Consider the following 21,651-nt stretch of genomic DNA (forward strand, 5'->3'; position numbering starts at 1 on the left):
AAACTATGGCAGCGAATATGGATACGGCCACAATTTAGTTGGTAGAACAGATGCAGACAACGATGTACTTGCTCATTCATACCTTCCATCCAAACAAACGGACTGCAATTCACATGAGCGACTCAGGATTTTGAACTTGTATCACAAGTTTTATTTTGTAGTATAAAGCACAGTACATAAATATCCAAATGTAGTAACACACCAGTGATTAATACATGAATAACCTTGTCTCTTTAAAAACAGTTCATTCAAATGAAGTTTACATTGGTGAAAAATGTGTTTAACAAAGCAGCTGAAGGCAGGTAAGTATCATATTAGCCAGCATGACTTTGTGCTTGGAAACCAACGCAATCCTAAAATGTACAAAAATGAATCTTTAAAAACAGAGGAGGTACAGAAACAACCAGTTCAACAAACTCAGCTGAGAGAAATTACAAACTGCAGTTAAAGAAAAAGGGCGACCAGACGCTGAGTCACTGTCTCGTCCTACGTGTGCTGAGGATTGGTTGTGACTGGTCACACCCTGATGAAACATGACATACTGACCATTGTGAAACATGGATGGAAAATGTTCTGTAGCTTAGCAGGGACTGTTGGGTTGCTTTGAGATCATTCGGATGGGGAAAAAAAAAGAGAAGGCGTGACCTGGAACATGCGTTGCGCAGATGGACACGCATTGTATGTAATGGATAATGGTTTACACACTTACATAAGTCATTGTGTTGCTTTTTCCTAATGACTGACTTCATGAACAAAAAAAGTCCCTTCAGCATTAAACATCCAAATCCAACCCCCCTTTCGTGAGATTGACATCAATATATTACAAATACGATCGACCTTATTTCCAGCCTTTCCCTGATTTGTCAGTTTAGTAGTTATATTTTCTTACAGCTGGGTCGACAACTTTGGATTCTTCTTAATTGTCTCTCATAATGACAGCTGCTTGTGTTTCACCAGTCGTTCATTTTTTTGCCTCCAGAAAAAAAACAAAAGTGTCATGTGAGGACTACAAACACCATCTTCACAGCAGACATTTTGTCCTGGCAAACATGGCCTAACAAACAGTGTTTTCATTTCCAAGGTCATCTGCTGACATTAGTATGCCTGAGCTTTCTATTTGGCCTAAAGCAGCAGATAAGCATTACTGCTACAGCCGAAGGGGATGGAATAACATTAGCAGCATGTTTTGCATGACATTAAATCAACCTGCTCACCAGGACTGGCATGTTAGATTGACACAGATGCACCAATGTCAAGGATTAGGAGTTTTGTCCTGCTTTTTATTGGATTTGAATTATTTAACGGGAGAGACATTCGACAAACCCATCTGTACCTCAACCATGAGCTCTGCTGTTTTGAGTGGAATCTACACTTCTTCACGGGTACACATGGTGAGGATGCAGACTTGTTGCCTGCTTTAGCTGCAGAGCTAGCAGGGTATCATGTAGCCTGGCTCCACCTGTGACCTCTGCACTCAAACCATTTGCCAACTCCATGATTGAGTCACATAACATTCCCTTCTCAACCTTGAGGGAAAGGATAATGTTGTTTATTTCATACCTGTTATCCAGCATCACCTCTTTTCCATGATGCTACTAATGTTAAAATCCAATACTTCCACTGGCTGCGCTGCTCCTCTTTGCTGAATCGTACATGAAGGAGGCTGAGTCTGTGCACATATTAGATTTAAGTGCCTCCGACATGTTTCATTCCTCTGGGCAGACAGAGGATGGAGACCATGATAATCTCAGAAGATACAACCTCCTGGTGACATGGATTAAAAGATACAGTTTTGACTTTGCCCGGAATGTGAGAGATTTACAAACTTTGGTACAGAGTGCTGAGGGCACAAACAGGGCCAGCATGCAGCCATCAGAAGCACTTAAGACACGTCTGCAGGGGAAACTATCAATTTATTCCCAAAACCCACTGGTGGCAGAGGGTACATTTAACGTTCACTGACTGCAGATGAGAAACCGGGTTTTGTCTACTTTCTAACTGATAGTGAGGACCCATTATTGGAAAAGTAATTTAGATTTTAATTTTGACAGTCTTACACTAGTATCTGTGGGAACTCAACGTGCAGCACCAGAATTAATACCATTACCTGCAGCAGTGACGGAGGAACGACCGGAGCTTACCGTGCCATCGGTTCACTCCTGAGGACTAACGGATGTCATTTTGAGATACAAAACTGAACAAAGCAGAACATGAATGTTACAACATTACATAGTTGCTTGTTCCCAACACCCACCTGTAAACTTGAAAGAGAAATGTACTTTAAACACACTTTACTTGTTTATGATAATACATCGACAAAGCAGGTAGAATTTACTTGTAACACCTAAATTGTGCATTTTATTTGTGTGTTATGTATCTACACTGTCTCCTGTTGCTTGTGTCTCGGGAAAGCAAGACATTATATGACCTTAGTCACTCAAAGGCGCCCCCCCGCCCCCTCTGTTTTTCTCATTACATAATGAATTTTTTTGTTCAGTGTAGCACAGACCTTCTCTGCAGACATTCCTTTTTCTCATTAAACTTTGAACAGCATAAAGAAATAAGTGTGGTATGAGAACACGGCCGGACTGGATCGAGACATCTGAGCTGCTTTTCAATTCCTGCTGAAAAGACTCTGAGCGGCTTCATACGTACGCGTCGGTGCTAACAACTGTTCTGAACGCAGGAGAAAGGACAAGGAAAGAGTCGAGTGTCTGTTCAGTTCCACCGAGACAATAAGATAAAAAGCAAATAAAACCACAGTTGTAAAATAGAATCGATAAAATAGAATACACCTAAATACTTAATACACGTGATATGATACGATATGGATGTTATTCCAATAAGTCCCTCCATTTTGAAGAATTACAGAACTTATTCTGAAATACGGGATTTGACTCGTATTTCAGTGAAATTAAATTGTTAACAGAAAATCACATCTGATCATCCAATATTCAAGTAGATAAGGCACTGGGCCTGCCAATACCTGACCCGAAGTGTTCAGAGCCTCTGTGGCCTCTAGCACCATAGTTCCTGCTGCTCCACTTTTCACATTTAGCTACATGTTTTACTCTGTGACTCTTAAGGTGTGTGTGGTGAAGCCAAAAAGTGTTTTACAAGCTGCTGTGGCCATTAAACATTCCAGCTGACCGTTAGTGAAACCCTGCCTCTGACAGAGATCACCCTGTAAGCCTTTCAGTCTGTGGACTGAGGGAGGCCAGAGGACTCATCAACATGTAGTGGTGCCAGCATCGCCCTGGTTCCATCCACAGAAAGCTATCAGGTTTTTTTGATTACTGCAGAACATAATCTCTGCGGCAAACACAGGTTTGTGGTACATGTTCTGTTCAGCATGATAATCTTCACGGATGAACAACGCTTTTGTGATTTTTGAAGCGTAAATGAAATGTGTAGCAGTAGAAAGCTAATGTTGGGATATAAACAGGCGACATCATCACCACTAGACGTCTTACTACACAGTTACTGTACATGTTTTCTGTAAACCGATCTACAAGTTGTAAAGTCAGAGTTAAAATAATTTGTAACTAGAGTCAACCTGTAAAATGTCCCTGACAACCTTTGTAGTCTCATTCAGACACTTGTTTCAAGACACATTAGCACTTTATAATTAAATTATGGGAAATTAAATGATGTATTTTATGTCATGGAACAAAACAGACCTCATATCAGAAAAACAAATTCACAAACCTCATAGACTAAACTGTAATTCTGAACAATGGTAAATCGGCTGATGAGGATGCTCAATTTTCAGCACAAAACCATGTATGGTGTGCGTTGAGTAAATATTTCTGACCTCTTTTACAGGATTGTCCTTTTAAAAGTTGTCTTGAATCATTAAAAGGAGTTTTTAAGTGAGCTTGTGGAGCTACTGATACCTTAGCGAGGTAGTCAACAATGACGCAAGTGAGATGCTTTTGTTTTTCATTCTGAATGATTGGTTTAAATAATTACTATGATTTCAACACTAAAAATGTTAGTTTTGTAATTGTAATAATTATAAGAGCTGTGCTTGACTGAGAGGCTTGACAGGTGTGGCAACAGTAGCTAAGAGGATGACAGGCCTCCACTACCGGTCATTTATTTTGAAATGTCACATGGAGCAATTATTCACCACTTATGTTTTGCTTCACACTTGTACCACATCATGCTTAAAAAACATTGTGAGTTGTGTAACTGTCTGTTTTATTTCTGCTGCTGTCAGTAAAATGAAAGCATTGTACCAAAGGTTAACGAGTGGTTCAACTTCAACTTCTAATAATTCATTACTAAGCTGGCTACACTGACAGGAGACATACCGTTTCTGTTACAAAGAAATCCTGATTCATTAAATGTCATCGCGGTCAAAACTATATAATATAAAAAGTGCAAAGAAATATTTACATTCTCGTTGCTGAGAGAGAGGCGACGCTATCGTGACTATTCCAACTCATTTATGCCCTCTCGTTAATTTCACCAGCAGAAACATGCAGAGTTTTGTCGTGGGACTAATTCATGATTAGTCTGTAGTGGTGACAAAATCAGAAAAGGGCTCAGATTGTTGAATTCATTGATACATTGAATCAGTCAGTGTTGCAGTCCTGTGGATGAGGCTTAGGAGTGGCTGCACCTCAGTGGCGAGATGTACTCCGGGAGCGTTGGCTGCAGGTTTTGCAGCACTGTGCTCGTACGTTGGGCAACAGACAACGGCCGAGCCAGCGGAGAGTGTGACAGAAGCGAAGCGTCAGCCGATCACGAACACAAACTGCTCCTGTGTGGGTGACAGAAACAGAGACAGACAGGTATGATGTGACACTGATGTTTGTGTCTGGTGCTGGATGATCATCACTGCACCTGACCATCAAGTTTTTGTAAAGTCATAGCTTTGCCATTCAGAAGAAAAGCAGGAAATATGCAACAAACCCTGATGCTTTCCTAAACACTACCCCTAATCTTCTTGCTTAAATTGGAGCAAACTGCCACGGACAACAGATCAGTCATAAGTCCTTTAAGTCTAGAATAAAGAGTCAACATTAACTATGATGTTTAATCAACATGTAAATATGAGATAAACAGAGGTTAGATACTGTACACACTTCGTCCTGCAGCATCATTACAGAATTCATCAAGATCTATAAACCTCATCATAAGAACAGACCATTTACGGTTGAAACAAGAGTAATCTTACACATGCTGCTCAAAGTCTGTTTCAACTTGGGTAACCACAGGTAATATTCAGGAACCTACTGAAGGTTTATTCTCTAATCAGAGTGTGTGGGTGCTAAAACATTAATACTAAGCCTTGTACTACAGCCGTCTCTGTTCCTTTATCCTGGGGAAAAAGAAATGGATGAAAATAACCAAATAACCTAGAAACCTTGAAACAGTGCTCAGCTACAAGGGACGCGGAAAAACATTCACATTAGCCAGATACTGATTACTGTATTAACCAAGATTTGTTGCATTGGATTATTTTTAAACTTGCTAATTTGTGCTGCAAAATACAGTTTGACCTTGACATGAGTTGCCTTGATGAGTAGAGAAGGAGACAAGAAGCCCACATGTACAGTGAAAATCTTCTTGGTCAATGTATTTGTTCCCCTGTGTCCTTACTGGCAACTGGACAAGTTTCAGTTTGTTGAAGACGTCTCACCTCTCATCTAAGAGGCTTCTTCACTTCTAACTAACTAGAGGGGAGGTGCAGGCTTTTAAACCATGTGTGGGAGTGTCCTTACATTGTGTTGGATTGTCCTTACAGAATATGGGAATGTCCTTACAGAGTCGGTAAGGATAGTGTGAGCTCTGAGTTTCAGAGTCTTTGGGGTGGTTGTTGACCCAACCGGCCTTCCTGTGAACGCTGCATCGGACACAGTTTGTCATGTCGTGTTAGTTACACTTCAGTAACTTCAGTCAAAGTGGAACACTTACTCAGTTTCAAGCGTCCCTGGTCTTATGTTGCCCTAAATAAAATATTCTCATTAAGTTCTTTACAGTGAGTTAAACAGATTTTTTTAAAAAGCACTGGTTTCAGACCGTTACTTGTATCGACAGTTGCCCTGAGTCCGGGTGTTGGACTCAAAGTTTCATCGGTGTGTCCCTAGTGTTTGGAACAAGTAAGGGATAATGCCCGACGAGGTGTCCATAATCAGGAATTAATGGAAGACGTGGAGGCCTAAGACAAGTTGGACGGTTGCCTCCGCGAAGTCCATTAATTCCTGATTATGGACACCTCGAAGGGCATTATCCCGCTTATACCATGGTCACTTGCCAAAGAAAAGAAATTAAGACCATTAATTTATATTTTCATGCGTTTTACAATCAAAAAATAAAGTTTTTCACAAGCCACAACTAACATTGCGTACGGTTGACAAACAGTAAATATAATTTGACAGTATGTTTAACAACAAGACTAGCTAGCTAACCAGTCATGTCGTTGTACCCAAATCAATATGAAGACTTTCACGAACAAATGATTGGCCGTGTGTAACGTTACTGTGGCGGCAGCCTGAAGTAGAGAGTTGAACAGCCAACAGGATGTGAGATTATTCGCGTATCAGTAAATTTAGAGGGGAAGTGTACTTTCTGCAGCTTGTGTGTTACAGTCGCCATCCTGTGGTGTTCAGAGGATAAGGCACTGAAAGACTGACAGACTGCACTCAGTGTTGGAATTAAAAAAATCAGATTTGATACGCCAGCTAGCGCATCAATTTACAGTGGTGAACAGACTTACTGACTGGAACTACTTAGTAGGTGTCCATATATCTGGGATTAATGGACACCCTGCAGCCAATTAGAATCGAATATTCCCCCAGACCATGGTATAAGATGTGTTCTTGTTCCTCCACTGCAGTTCAGTATGAAATGTCCCCTTTCTATTCCCCTTCACACTTTTTCCTTGTTAAAAGAGACTTTTGCTCACAATTCTTGGTTTGTCACACTCAGACTGCTGAAGCCATCTGCTGAACTTTGGATGGACGGTGGTTTCATCCTCAACTTCTTACATTGGACTGCTTCACGATCTGCTGATCTCTAGGCGGCCAGTATGGACAAAAACCTCCTTTTGAATTAAGCTCCAGTCCTTTTCTATACTTCACTTTTTGGGCTTTCAGGAGAGTCCTTTGTAAGGATGATGAACAGACCTATTCCTTACATTATTCCACACTTTTCTTCACACTTTCCGCGCCAACCAAGAAAGGGCTGATCGAGTGTATGTTTAGAGTAAAGTGAAGAAGTTGCTGGGCTTTCTGCCATTTTCTTCAATCCAAAATTGAATTGATGAGAAAACAAGACAACACACACATCAAACATACTGCTTGAGTAACAGTTAGCCACTATGTTAACAACAAAAAAAAGGCATTAATACATTAGTGGATATAAGTTTGCGTCAGTCCACCAGAGCGAACACTTTCTGCTGCCACGTCTCTCAAATCACAGCAGTTACAGCGGAGCATGAAATTGGATAACCAGGCCAGCCAGCGATGTGAGCGTGGGTTGTACTGAATTATTACACTTCATCAAACACTCAGTGTTTCAGAGCTTCATATTCTGTAGTTTATTGTCTTCTCATTTAGGAGCAGTTAAGTGGGCAGGAATCAGAGCTCCTTCAGGAACAAAGTTAGTTTTACCACCTGTCCTTTTATTTCCCACAAGCACCTCTCTGGAGGAGCTGTCAGGGTAAAAAAGGATAACACATCCCACAATTTCCTGCTGTTATCTCAGCTCAGGTGCATAATTCCAACATTTCTGAGAGGCAGAGGAAACGGCTGATAGCTTTAACAGACAGCTTAAGTATTCTAAGTCGGCTATAAACCTCCTGCACACTGACACGCACCATTCTGTGAGCACTGCAAACCCTCAAGTTGAATGTTTACTTATCGCAGACTGCATATAATGTGTGACTGTGACATTATGATTGTCAGATTAGAGGAGTTGAATGTTTTTGTATGTAAATTTAGGAGTCACGAAGCTGAAAGCACACAGCAGGTGGCTGATGGTGAAGGTGAAGTGTTCCCTCCTATAGTAGAGATAGAAAACAGAAGGTGTCAAGAATCAGGTGTTGGATGAATGTGAAGGTGTAGCATCACAGGGACACTAGAAATAAAGTTGAGAGTGTCTTCAAATGATATTGTCGGGATGATGAAGGTCCAACCCAAATATATTGGCAATCCATCTCTCTAGCTCTTTTTTGCTTCCCTGTTAAAAGGGTTTTTTCATAAAAAGGTGAATTTTACCTCAATGGAATCGAAGGGTTAAATGAAAAAAGGTTAGACCTGGGTGTTAATTGAGATTCAGGGGCTTTCTATGCTCAGCAGCATGCTTGCATGGGTCTCTGCCCTACAACCTATACATGCTGCTCTTCTGAACCCAGTGCTCAGGTATAAAAACCCCAGGGTGCAGAATTCCAATGTCTCGGATCAGAGAAACTCCATGACGTCAGTGGCATACATAGATCACAGCTGCAACACAACACAGAAGGTTTCCTGTGTGCTTCTCATTTTCTTTACATGTGCTATCTTTAAACCCGCTCGACACAATGCCACATACAGTATGGTCAACAACAAAAGGGAGCAGTGGGACGTGGGACTTCTTTGTGAAGAGAAACCTGTTCAGCCTGATTCAGCCTTTCATCCTCTGCATCAGTATATCGGTCGTTCCATGGAAATAGCTTTCTGTCCCTAGTATTTACAGAGAAATTACAGCAGAGGAGCTCCTATTTTTTGATATTTTATAATAGAATGATGGCTTATTTGAATATTTACTGACTGCTGGGACATCAGTTTGTGTCAGTAAATTTTTTTTAATCGCTTATGTAACAATCAAAGCACCACAGGACCTCTTGTCCCCACAGAGTCATGTATAAACCTTTTACTGCTTTTCTCCCATTTAAAACGCAATAATGTAAACATGACCAGTGATGGGGTACAGTAATATCTTTCATTTAGCAGTCACCTAGTAATACAAGGCTTTACTAATAATATTTCAGTAATATTTTATTGACAGTTATGTCATGTAACGTGTTACAAACTGCGTTACTGACCAAAGGTAAGTGTTTATTGTTGCTTTGTGTATCCAACATGACCGTATTAGATAGATAGATGTTTGTCCCGTAGTGTCATTATAGGCTATATTATAGCAGGTATTGATCTGTTTGTATGGCTGAGCCTACAAATGAAATGTCATGACATCAGACTGTGATCTTTGTCTGCCTGCTGATCTCTGTGACCATTCATCTATATAAAAAGATCCAGGCTGGCTCATTGTTCTATAGAGGCTATTTGGGCATTTTGTCGGAAGTAACTAAAAAGTAGTGTAATAAGTAATTCATTACTCTACGCGGATAGTAATATTGTAACATAATGTTTTACTTTAAAATGAAGATGACGAATAAAATGTAAAATATTTCATTCTGAAAGTATAATAAATAAAGAAGACATTAAAATAAAATCCAAATAAATATTATAAAATAGTACTGAAAGTAGTTGCGTCACTGGTGTTCGACTTCATGAGTAGGTAACTGTAAAATAAAGTAGAATACAAATGAATTGATCTACATGATTTACTGAGTTTACATGATTGACAACATGTGGTTAGATGCCCTGTAGCAGGTATTTTGTAAAAGAAGACACATGTTAAGGTCAGAGGGTCACAGATGTGTAATGCCAGCAGAATGAAAGCGACCAAATGAGCTAGTAATGAAAGGAGTGAAGGGCTGTTGAAAAACCTTTAGTATACATGGGGTGGAAATGAGAAACATCACTGCTGCTAAATGTTCTCCAGCTTGTCTCAGACGGTGTGTAGCTGCTGCTCGGTGCTGTGCAGGTAAGTCAACAGTGAGTTTATAAATCTCTCCACCTGAAAAAGATGGAAAATGGTGCCATGAAAGGGTGAGAGTGGACCAGAACTGTACAGTTGTGTCCAGACGGGCATCACTGAGCTGAAAATCAATACAAATCCGGTGTGAGCTGTGAATTCAGGTGATGATTTGTTGTACAGCAACACCTTTCACATTGTTTTGACAGTGTCAAACGTCAAGCTCGGCTCTCTAATGTCTAGTATAGTCAGAGGAAATGCTGCTGTTTTATCAGAGTTTGTGGAGTCGGTTCATCTCACTGGACAGCTGCTGTATAAGAGCTTAGCCTCACCTCCATGATCCTCTGTGGGTGACTGGTGTAGAGTTACAGTGAAGTATGTGGCCCTCCAGAGGGAGACGTGGGCTGGAGTCTGCAGACACACTTAACTTAAACCCACTCTCTTGACTTCTGAAACTTTCTTTCAAGGGAATCCATGCAACAACTTACATTAATCATTGGAGAGGAGGGCAGTCCTAGCTTCAGTTACAAACAGACATATCCCATCTAATCGTTTAAGAATCTGTTTTCTTTAGGCTACATCCGCTATCATCTATTTTCTCTCTTTTACACACACACAAGGCACATTTGAATCGAACGTTGTTAATTGCTGTGGCCTACAACATTTTGGGAGGATGTTCGAGTTCATTTCGCAGATTGTTTTCACAATACTTATTCTAACAATGAACTCATGGGTTGTCATATATTGATAAAGGATAATTCAGGATGGGGAAAGTAACAGGCAGCACTTGCTACACCCTCATTAGCACCGCTGAGGTGCCCTGGAGCAAAGCCCTTCAACCCTGACTGCTCCAGTGCAACTGCCCAGTGGCCAACACATCAGAGTGTGGCTATACTGGGCCTCCAGGTGTGAATGTAGAACTGTGTGAATGTGATTAGAGCGTTCCTGAAGAAGAAAGCAATGCTCTCAGGGAACCCTCCCATGATAAATAAAGATTAAAAAAGGCATGTAAAGTCTCTTCAGCCTTTGATGCAGCCCTGAGGAAAACAGGAATGGCCTCTAACTCATTGAAATTCCATTTAAAGCGATCATACTTGAGATTCCGCATCGCTTTGATACAAGGACATTGCAAAGGAGTATCTTATATGTATGCATAATTCAACACACAGAGATAAGACTGATAAGACAATGAAGGCAACTTTAATCATAAAACATGACTAAAGAGTTGAGACTAAACTAGAAACTCATGAGGCACCCAGTCAAATCTTATTTCCAAGAACCACATTTTCCGGTTTAAGTTTATAAAATTGAACCACTTTTGATCCTGTGGCAAAACCAATCGCCGTTTGGGTACAAATAACTTTGAACTTAACCTTGCAAAAAACTCATCAATCTTACTAAGCAGGAGAAATATGGCAGATTAAGCTACAAGCTCATTTCCATTTGGAGTCCCTTCTGTGCACAATAAGGAGGATTAATTGCCAAAGATTGTTTCCTAGAAAAAGCACAATATAGATACTGGCAGAAAACACTTATGCACATATAGATAATATTGGAGTTAGCAAATTCTCCTGGAATTCTCCTCCTATTAAGATTCTTCAGCCAGCAGGTAGTGATCAAATTAAAGCGAAACTCTCGCCAAAAGGCTTTTTTTTGTGAATGTACCCGAATCAAACCTTTGTATAAAAGCATAATTAAGATGAAAGAGGCACTTTTAAGATTTACCGTATTTTCGTTTTCAAACCCATTTTCAATGGGAGTGCTACGGGCACTTTAGCAATAGCATCAAAATCGCTAACACCAAGAAGGCTCGACACAACATGAAACTCTGCTCATAGTATCACCAGGGTCTCTACACATGAACACGAGCATTGAGAACATTGTTTAGTAAACAGAGTTTACTAAAAAAAAGTTTTTGAACTACTCACGTTAGCAGTAGCCTGTTCCACTGCCGTCCTGCCAATGGAAAAGTATCGATTTCCCAATGCTTTTTCAACTTCAAGGTCAATATTGTTTTTCGAGCGGAACAAGCAACTGCTAACATGAGTTGTTCAAAAACACTCTTTTTAGTAAACTCTGTGTACACAAACAATGTTCTCAATGCTCGTGTTCATGTGTAGAGACCCTGGTGATACTACGAGCAAAGTTTCATGTTGTGTCGAGCCTTCTTAGGAGCTGTCCACACCAGCCCGGTTAATTTTGCAACCGTGAAGTTATGTTCCCGGTTTTACTGTTCTGTCCACATGCAACCATGCTTTTGGAACACTGAAACCGTGGTCGTTTGAAACCGGAGTCCAGGGTGAGGTTTTCGGCCAATTTGGGTTTCAGCGGTTGCGTGTGGATATGACAACCATGAATATTTCCATTGCTTACGTCAGAGCTGAGCGCGTGTCTCTGTAAATATTGCACGTGCAGCAATGTAAACACAGAGTAACGACAGTTAGAAGGTGGTTAGAGGTTAACTAGCTTCGCTTGATACTTTGGCTAATATGGATGTGACAAAGTTGTTGTTTATTGGCTTGCTGTCAGCTGTGTTCTGCTGTCATGTCCAGCTGCTCAACCTGATGCAACAATGGCGGTGCCTGGATGAGCAACGAAGGAGACTGCTCCTCTTGCTAGCAAACAAATGATGCACCCTTGCGAGTCGCCATTGTTGTTTGTGTTTTGGTATTTGCCACGCTTCCCCTTTCCGGTTTTAAACTTTTTTGATTGGTTAAAACAGCCTTCCGTTTTACCTTACATCCCCACCTATTGCTGTGGCATATATATTACACGTATATTGCATCACTTGGTGGCGGATTTTATGGTTGCGTGTGTACGGAGTTATTCTTGGTTATTTTTATCACACTACTTGTGTGGACGCGGTATTTTATTTAACAAAACCTCGGTTGCAAAATAACCTGGTCTGGTGTGGACAGGACCTTAGTGTTTTAAAAATAGCGATTCTGATGCTATCGCTAAAATGCCCGTAACACTCCCATTGAAATGACTTTGACCCGAAAACAAAAATCGTAAAAGTGTCTCTTTCGTCGCAATTATGCTTTTACATGAAGGTTTGACTCATATACATTCACAAAAAAAAGCCTAGGTTGCATTTTGGCGAGAGATTCACTTTAACCTTAGTTCAAACATGCGTGGGCCAGATCTATGATACTGACGAATTAAATCAAATAAACACTGAGAAAAAAGCCAAACTGCCTGGAAACAGTGTTCAACAATCAACTGACAAAGTGCACAAAGTAACAAAAGCTAACTCATTTTAGCAGCACGTATATTTGTCAGCGCTCAGTATCAGCCAGTTCAGAGCAGCTGCAGCAGAGTGAGCACAGAAAAAACGTGATCAACTAATCTGACTGAGAAAATGTCGAGAAATATGATGTAATATGTAATAATTTCTTCCTGAGAATGTCACGCTTCAGAAGCACATGTACAGTCCATGTGATGATGAACTCATGTCAGCTTCATATTATCCTCCTACTGCTAAGCAAACCCGTCTCCCTGATGGGATATTAATGACCTGCAGTGCAGATATATTGTCAGGCATACAGGAGTGGAAATCAGTCTTGGGCTCATGGAGCTGCACACGCGGTCTCACACACGTCACATGTCGCTGCATTAGTTACACACTGAATAAAAGGAGCTGCTGTGTTCAGCTCATCGTTTGTGTTCGACTGGCTCGGAGGCTATTCGGAGCAGCTTTGACCTCACAGACATGGACAGACGCATTGTTGGATGGCAAAGAGCAGCATCGATATGACGAGCATATTGTGTTGGTCAGTTTATCACAGTGGGGCGCAGAATACGGACACATGGCCAGACTTTTATTAATGTCAGATGTGTTGAACCTTTCTTCTTTATCAGTGTCCCTGTGAAACTGAAACTGTCTTAACATTTGTAGAACATCAGATTTAGTATGATAATTAACATTTATGATTCTCTATTAAAGATATAATTTGTAACGTTACCATTTTAAAATTAGAATCATGTATTGGTACCAATATGTATTATTATCATTGTTATTATTTGTAGTATAAAGATATGAATTTTTTTTTTTTTTATCATAACATAACAAAAAGATTCTTTGCTGCTGTCTACTGTTTACATCTTATATTCACCTCCGCCAAGCAGGTGATGTGTTTACCCGTGCCAGTATTTTGGAGTATGATTTTGCAATACGTAAAAACCTCTGAAAGGATTTCTATGAAATTTAGTTGGAGGCCAGAATAGGTCCTGCTAACTTTTGGTGCAGATCAGGAAAAGATCCAGGATTTTTTTAGCATTGTGAGATTTTTTACTTTCTCATAATGAAACACATCATTGGTATTTAAGTGGCTGGTATGTATGACGGAGATGAGATCTACAATTCTTCCACAACTCACTGTCTCGTTGTCTCAGTGTTTGTTTGTTACTGGTCTGTATTTTATTCTGAATTAAAGGGGACTGTTGGGCCTTAGCAGAGGTATGCACTATACTGAGTGCCATTCTAGTGACAGTATGTTCATTCAGTGTTGTATAAAGTATCCAAGTATGAGATAACGTGTTAAAAAATTACTCTGGTAAAAGTGAAAGTCACCCTGACAAATAGTACCTGAGTAAATTTACAAGTTAATTGGTGTTTTTTAAATGTATTTTAACGGATAATAAAATGTGTTCATTTAAACTCATCTGCCTCTGATACAGCAAGTAATCTGAAAAGTGACTGGTAGCTAAAGTTATGAAATTAATGCAGTGCAGTGGAAGTATAAAGTTCCAGATCATGGAAATACTTGTAAATAACTACTAGTGTAGTACAAGTACCTCGAATGTGTTCTTAATCGCAGTATTTGAATAAATGTACTTGATTCCATTCCATCACTGTGTAAGTTATCATTCATCATCAACTCGCAAAAAGGCCTCAATCTTACATTATAGAAAGTATAAAATGAGCAGATGTTTTGTCAAATGAGTTTCTACCAAACTGCTGTACAGAACATCATGGCTCTACACAACGTGTCCAGCAGAGTTCAGTATCAGTGCTGTTCACCTGTGAGCTCTGCGCGTGAGAAAAGAATAAAGTGTGGGACAATTGTTTTACATCATTTATTCAACACCACTGATTCCAGAGAGCGTTCATCTTCTCTCAATAAATCATTAACAACAAAAACAAAGTTTCCTACAACCAGTGTGACAAAGAATCAGATCACTGATATTTTCTTTTACAACAGAAGTCAAATTTGGTTCCTGACTAGGACTGTGTTACAAGTTAAAGCTGTCATTTTAAAGGAAATTGATAATATTTTTAATTTCACGTGCGAAGCGTTTTGTCTCCCCATGAACTGATTCAACATGACACCGATAACTTTCAAAGAGCTTCTTCAGCTCATGTCCTTGACGGTGCCCAATGACAGTAGACTTGTTAAAAAGATACTTAAAAGGTTTAAAACTAACTCGTGTTTATCTCCTCACATATATATATATATATATATATATATATTCTGAACGCTTCTGAACAAACCTCTGATGGTGAAGGATGTGTTTCACTGAATAAAGTAAATTTTTGCAATGAGGAATGATTTACTTATTTACAATGGAATTTGTATGATGATCCGATCAGATCAGACGAGGTGTACACACAAACGTCTCTGTAGACTCACACAAAGGATTATGCAGCGCCTCATTAATCACCACGCGGCTAATTTGATGTGTTGACTGTGACACATGTATCATTAACACCTTTGTCAGAACAGGTGTTACCACCTGACAGAGCTGGATGTGTGAGGCAGCAGGTCATTTCTCATTAAGCTCTCTTTTTATAAGCCTGCTCTGTACTGAGAAGAGAATAGAGGCATTAGTCAGCCTTTGCGTTTCATGAAATTCATTTTATTTCATTTTCAGCTCGTGGAATTGAATGTACTATTCTGGAGCACGACATCGTTTAAGTGAATTTCAACTTTAGGATTCAGTCTGCTTTTTTCTTTGACTTGCTAATGAAGACAAAGGGACTTGTAGGATTTGTATTAAACTCTTGACAGGAGAAGAACACGTGAATTTATCACATTGCCCACGTGTGGAATAAGATATATGTTGCTGCTGTCTGAGCTTGTTATGACTGAAAGCTTCAAGGAAAAAATAATGTCAACCGTCTGATTGTCTCATTGAAGCAAAACACATCTATTACCTGAGATGGAGAGTCACACAGGGAGCCCACACGGCCAACTGTTTGCTACCATATGATCCTAAAGATCATCTCTGGCCATGCTGTCCATTTTTTTCTGCTATATTTCTGCACATTTTCTGAAAGCGTACATATACAGAGCATCGCCTCCGGTGGTGGTGGGAGGCAGTGAAGCTGTGTAGCCAATAGCTCAAGCGAGACATGACAACAGGACAAGATGAAGACATTTTAAAAAATGGCAGTACTTTTTTGAAGAGATGTTTTGTCCGAGGACATCACAATGAGTCTGGACACAGTGTTAGAGGCGGAGCCTCATTCGTTCCTGTGAAAGCAGCTCAGTGGTGCTTTGAAACCAAGAAGCTCGATTTCATGGGATGAAATACCCGGATCATCCATGTTGTCGGGTCCACAGAGCGTGCACACTACAGACCTGCTAACTTGAATGCGGATAAAATAATTTAATCATGCAACTCTTCTACATTTTCCCAAGGTTATTGGACCGAATGGATCAAATACTGACAGTGGAACGAGTCATTTCCTGTCCAACACTCCAGGTGCTTCTTTCACAATAAGAAAAACTCTTTTTGTCCTGCAGTGGATCTGGTGATGGTTTGGCCTTAAATTGCCCCCCGGTGGCTACAAATAAAGTATTTTGTATTGATTGAATTGAACAATCACTTTGCCACTGGCCAAGCTTTCCTTCCCATCAGGCCCAGTGGCATTATTGAAGTGAAAAATTCCCTTGCGGCCCAAAAAGCATTTACAACACAATAAAAGAGACGTTTGTCAGACTGTTGACAGGACATCCAGAACTGCAAACAAACCCGATTACGTCGCGATGATGCATTTTTGATCAATAGATGTTTTGTATTTGTAAAACTACATCCAAGCTGAGAAAAGCGATCTCGTCTCATCTTGTATTATTTTTAGCGATGCTCTCAAAAAAACAACAAACAGACTTGTGTTTTCAGCAGCTAGTAACAACTACCAACCACACAGGACAGATGTGAGTTTACTGATTTATGAAGTCTAAAATGGATGTGACGGCAGATAGAAGTGCTCCCTTCATTTCCCCTTAGAGATTTTGTGCCCAGTGGCAAACACAATAGCATAGAGAAACTGAGGTAAATGGGGAATCAATCCAAACTCAGACGGTGACATTATTCTTCAGCCATTACAGTGTGCAGAATGACAGGCAGACGTAAAAAAAATAAGCTCCATTCTCCAATCTGTGAGACGAGTTTGCTGCGAGGACCATGAACACTGAAGAACAACATCAACAATGCTAAACCATCGACTGGAGCAAAAAAATATGGAGCCCGTTCTAAACACACCAAAAACATGCTTTGATTTCCTGTCAGAAAATTTTTTGTTACACAGTGTGACAGAATCCAACTCCATCGAAAGATGGAAATGTGGAGCCATGCATGTGTCCCGAGCAGAAAGACAACTCGGGCTGTAATTTTCTGCTGTGAATAGCTGCTTTGATTGCAAATGTCTTTTCAACTCCATAGTTAGGAAAAAAAGAAGTTCTGTCTTGTATTCAGCGTGCCTGTTTGACAAAGAAGACCTTTGAGGCTACTGTAATCAGCCTTTCCACTGGTCTTGTGATGTGGCATCATTAGAGGAAGAGCTGGCGGGTTGTCGGTTCTATCGGTGCTGTTGCTGACAGTCGGGTGTGGAAAAGGGCTGCGTGTGGTCTTAAGAGCTGATACAGCCACACGGGTTAACACTGAATACAAATAAAAAGTGAGAATCACCTGTTGTGCCGATGTTTTTCTTAATTCCTTCAATGATAGCTATTTCAACACACAGATATAAACCTTCAAATCCAGATGTTGAACGTGTTATTTACATCCGACACAGTCTGTCCACAATGAAAGGGGAGATGACAGGGGAGACTGCTGTTTTAACCATTTTTCCGCCTGATAACCTTCGATTTGAAATATAGTTTCCAGTGAAGATCAGCACAGGTGAGCCCAGATCTTTACTGAAGCGCAGCGCTGTGATTGACTTCCAAATGTTTTAGGAAGCTGTGTTTGTTTTGGCAATCTGCAGTGCACTCAGTAGGTTTAGACCAGGCGCATGGAGTAGAATAGATGCGTTGTTTCTAATATTGAATCAACATCATTTTCTGAATTGGTTGCTCTGCTACGCTGTCAGACTTCAGCAATGCAACGGAGCGTTTTGCGGCTGTTTGTAACATTAAAATATTTATGATCTATGTGAGAAATGATCAGCCGCTGACTAAGACTAAATCTCTCCAGTTTGGTGCCAGACGCTGTGACACTGATGTCTGCATTCTCCCTTTAATATGGCAACAGAGATAGTGATGACTGAGTAGGCAAGCTATTCTGCCAGACTGTCATCTAATGAGGCAATCAGTTTAAAAGCTCAAAACAGAGTAAAAATGCTCAGAATTGGTTGCAGAGTCTCAACCTGTTCATAAACCAGTCAGAAAAAAAACTGCCCCATATAAATGACATGAACTGATTATTCTCTGTACGCAAAACCATCTCTCTGCAGTCGACCAAACTCTCAGAGAACTTGACACAGATGGAGACGGATCTTCTTCAGGACAGGGAGCTGATCACACACCAGAGGACATGAAGAAACCAGGCGAGGGAGAGGATCGCATAACGTGACATCACTTCTGCACACATCACACAGCCATTCAGATTAAAGGAGAACTTCGGTCGATTTAAACATGCAGCTTCATTGCTCAAGCTACCCTTGACTTGCCAGTACCGAAGACGCGAACAAATTTGGTCCAGCCATTACAGAGCTCCGTGAACGGAGATGTAGCATTGAACGCTAACAGCATGGGGTCAGAACTTTACACTGTGTTTTAAGCGTCTTAACATGCTCCACATCTCACACCAAAAGTTATGCAACATCAGCAGACACCTTAGCACACAGCACTGTAGCGTGTATGACTCAAACTGAATATAAAAGTAGTTAAAACAGTGTGTTTATGCAAGCAGCCACGTACCTGTTTGTTGACATCGGCGTCTAGACCAAACTAGTCAATCCGTCGAGCGTGCACTTACTCCCTCACTGGCGGAGACGGAAACGTAATCCAGCATTTTCGTGTTTCTGTTCATAATGTACATGTCCATGTTACAGCCTGTCATGAGCCATGAGCCTTACAATAGCCTGTTAAGCCTGTTAAGTGCACACTCGATGGATATGCTAGTTTGGTCTAGCTACCGGAACACACAGATGTCAACAAACAGGTAAGTAGCTGCTTGCACAAACACACTGTTTTAACTACTTTTTTATTAATTTTGAGTCATACACGCAGTAGCGCTACAGTGCTGTGTTGTAAGGTGTCTGCTGATGTTGCATAACTTTTGGTGTGAGATGTGGAGCATGTTAAGACGCTTAAAACACAGTGCAAAGTTCTGACCCCATGCTGTTAGCGTTCAATGCTACATCTCCGTTCACAGAGCTCTGTAATGGCTGGACCAAATTTGTTCGCGTCTTCGGTACTGGCAAGTCAAGGGTAGCTTGAGCAATGAAGCTGCATGTTTAAATCGACCGAGGTTCTCCTTTAAGTTTGTTGTTGAGGGAAACATCAGGACCTATTTCGCTTTAACAGTTGATCTGAAATCTTCGATCTGAATTATTTAATCAGAGTGAAGAAATACTGCCCATGTATATAAATACTGTACATAGATTCTGAAAGAGGAAACAGGAATCTGTTCCTATTTGATTCAACACAAGCCTCCAGTTTCTTTAACCACTGATTTCTTATATTCTTATTTGACTCCTGCTCAGAGGCTCTTTGTCCCCTTCTGCTCTACGTGTAAACAGTGAGTCATTCTCCATGTCGACAACATTACTTTTTCTGAAACCCGTCCTTAAACACAACCTCTATTTGTACAGAGGACAAATACATCTTAAAAGCATGAAAGACTATTCAAGAATATGGAGAAGACTCAACCTTTCAACCATCTGACTGCACTTAATCAAGCCAATGTGGCCTCTGAACACTGGAGGCTGAATGGTAAAGAGACTTTAGCATTTAGATTGTGCTTTTCTAGTCTACTGATCACTCAGAGTGCCTTAAAATACAAGCCACAGTCAATCTGTGGGTCCACTGACCTTCCTACAGGTGGATGACCATCTCTTGCGTCTGAACGGTGAAGGTCATTCCTAAACACCACTGACAGGGTGGAGTTCTCTGTGTCTGTTTCATACCAATCTAACTCATATATGACCACGGCATCAGTGGATCTGATGGATCAGACCAGAGGAAGTCAGACAATCCAAACACAGATCTGAGACTGTCTGGGTTTGGTAAAAAATAAACAACTACGTCGCAGAGCCCTCGTTACCTCGTGAAAACAAACGACAGACGGGCCACCCACAGGTGAGCCCTGTTTAAACAAGTCCACATGTGGGAGGTTTGATGCAACATGTCATCATCCTCATCACGTTGATGACACAACCGGCACCTTAAACAACAGATGCCTGCACAGCAATCAACAAACGACGCACAGCAGCTCTGTTAGGGTGAACTCCAACACAACTATTCAGTCCAAGGACATCTATGTGAGCTTTGCGTCCATGCGGTGCAGTTAAACATTACATTTTATAGATTAAACTGGAGTTTTAATGCTCTGAGATGTTTTATCAGTGAGTGAAGTTGCCGTCTCACAGTTTGTGTCTGGTGAAGTGAGGAGTGCACTTCAGCTTGGTTTCATGAGTCAATTACAGAATACAGAATAGTGAAAGGACAACCAGTGAAGCACCCTAAAACAGCACTGTGTGATGCGTTCAAGGTCAGAAAATCAGATAATACATACACACAGTGTATTTGTTGTGTCAAAAGCCATGGTAACAGATGATAACAGAACGGATTTATTGCCCATGATTTATCTTTAATGCTCCAGTTCAGTTGTTTGTTTCACCATCATTCATTCTCCTCACAGAAGGACCACAAACTCTTAAAGGCTCCCAGTACTACATATGGAGATTGAGGTTGTTCTATCTATGAGGATGTTTAAGGATGTGTAAAAATACTTGTACATTTCTATCCTCTACATTAAGAATCTGAGACCCCCTTGCAAAATCCTTAAAATGGTCACATTAACCTGGAAGTCCAAAGTCAAAAAATCTAAATCCCTAATGTACCATTTTTTAAAAATGTTTTTCAAGCATCTTTACAGCTTTAGCTCAGCTGACGAGCAGAAGGAGAAGTTTTCCTGTTACCTGGGTCAGATCCTTTCTACAGTGTCCCTGCTGACGATAAAATACACATTCATCACACAGGACCAGTGCTTACATATCGATCTGTCGGTGTGAGACTTGACCGAGAGCAGAAACGTTTGGGATTGGAAGTACAGATCTTTCCATATCGATCTGCACTTTTTTATCCTGCTCAAGGTCGCTGGGGACTGAATCTAAAGTCTGCAGCTCACCTGATCTGCACGCTGTAGGATTCTGATCTCAAACACTCAGAGAACATTCAAACTGTTTCATGCTGTGCGGCAACAGCGCTAACAAAAGAGCTACTGTGTCGGCCTTTATTTAAACCAGAAGACGAGTCTGCTCTGTATCTGAGGTTCAAACTCACATTTATTATTTAGAAGAGACTTTAGCTCACTCGTACCCTTGCTGCTATGAACTGGTTCGACACTGACACATAATGTAAAGCCAAGATATCATACGACTGTTTACTAACA

The 21,651-nt window shown here is 40.6% G+C and overlaps 1 protein-coding gene across 1 annotated transcript in view; it reads right to left on the bottom strand.

The window, feature by feature from the left end:
- Positions 1 to 128: 128 nt before the first annotated feature.
- The window catches only part of adamts7 (a disintegrin-like and metallopeptidase (reprolysin type) with thrombospondin type 1 motif, 7), a 92,310-nt gene continuing 70,787 nt past the window's right edge, over positions 129 to 21,651 (bottom strand). The window contains exon 24 of the mRNA XM_030414292.1: positions 129 to 4,768. Coding sequence (XP_030270152.1) covers positions 4,629 to 4,768 — 140 coding nt within the window. The 3' untranslated portion in view covers positions 129 to 4,628. The remainder of the gene's footprint in view (positions 4,769 to 21,651) is intronic.

This window comes from Sparus aurata, chromosome 4 (assembly GCF_900880675.1).
Source record: "Sparus aurata chromosome 4, fSpaAur1.1, whole genome shotgun sequence".
Taxonomy (NCBI): domain Eukaryota; kingdom Metazoa; phylum Chordata; class Actinopteri; order Spariformes; family Sparidae; genus Sparus; species Sparus aurata.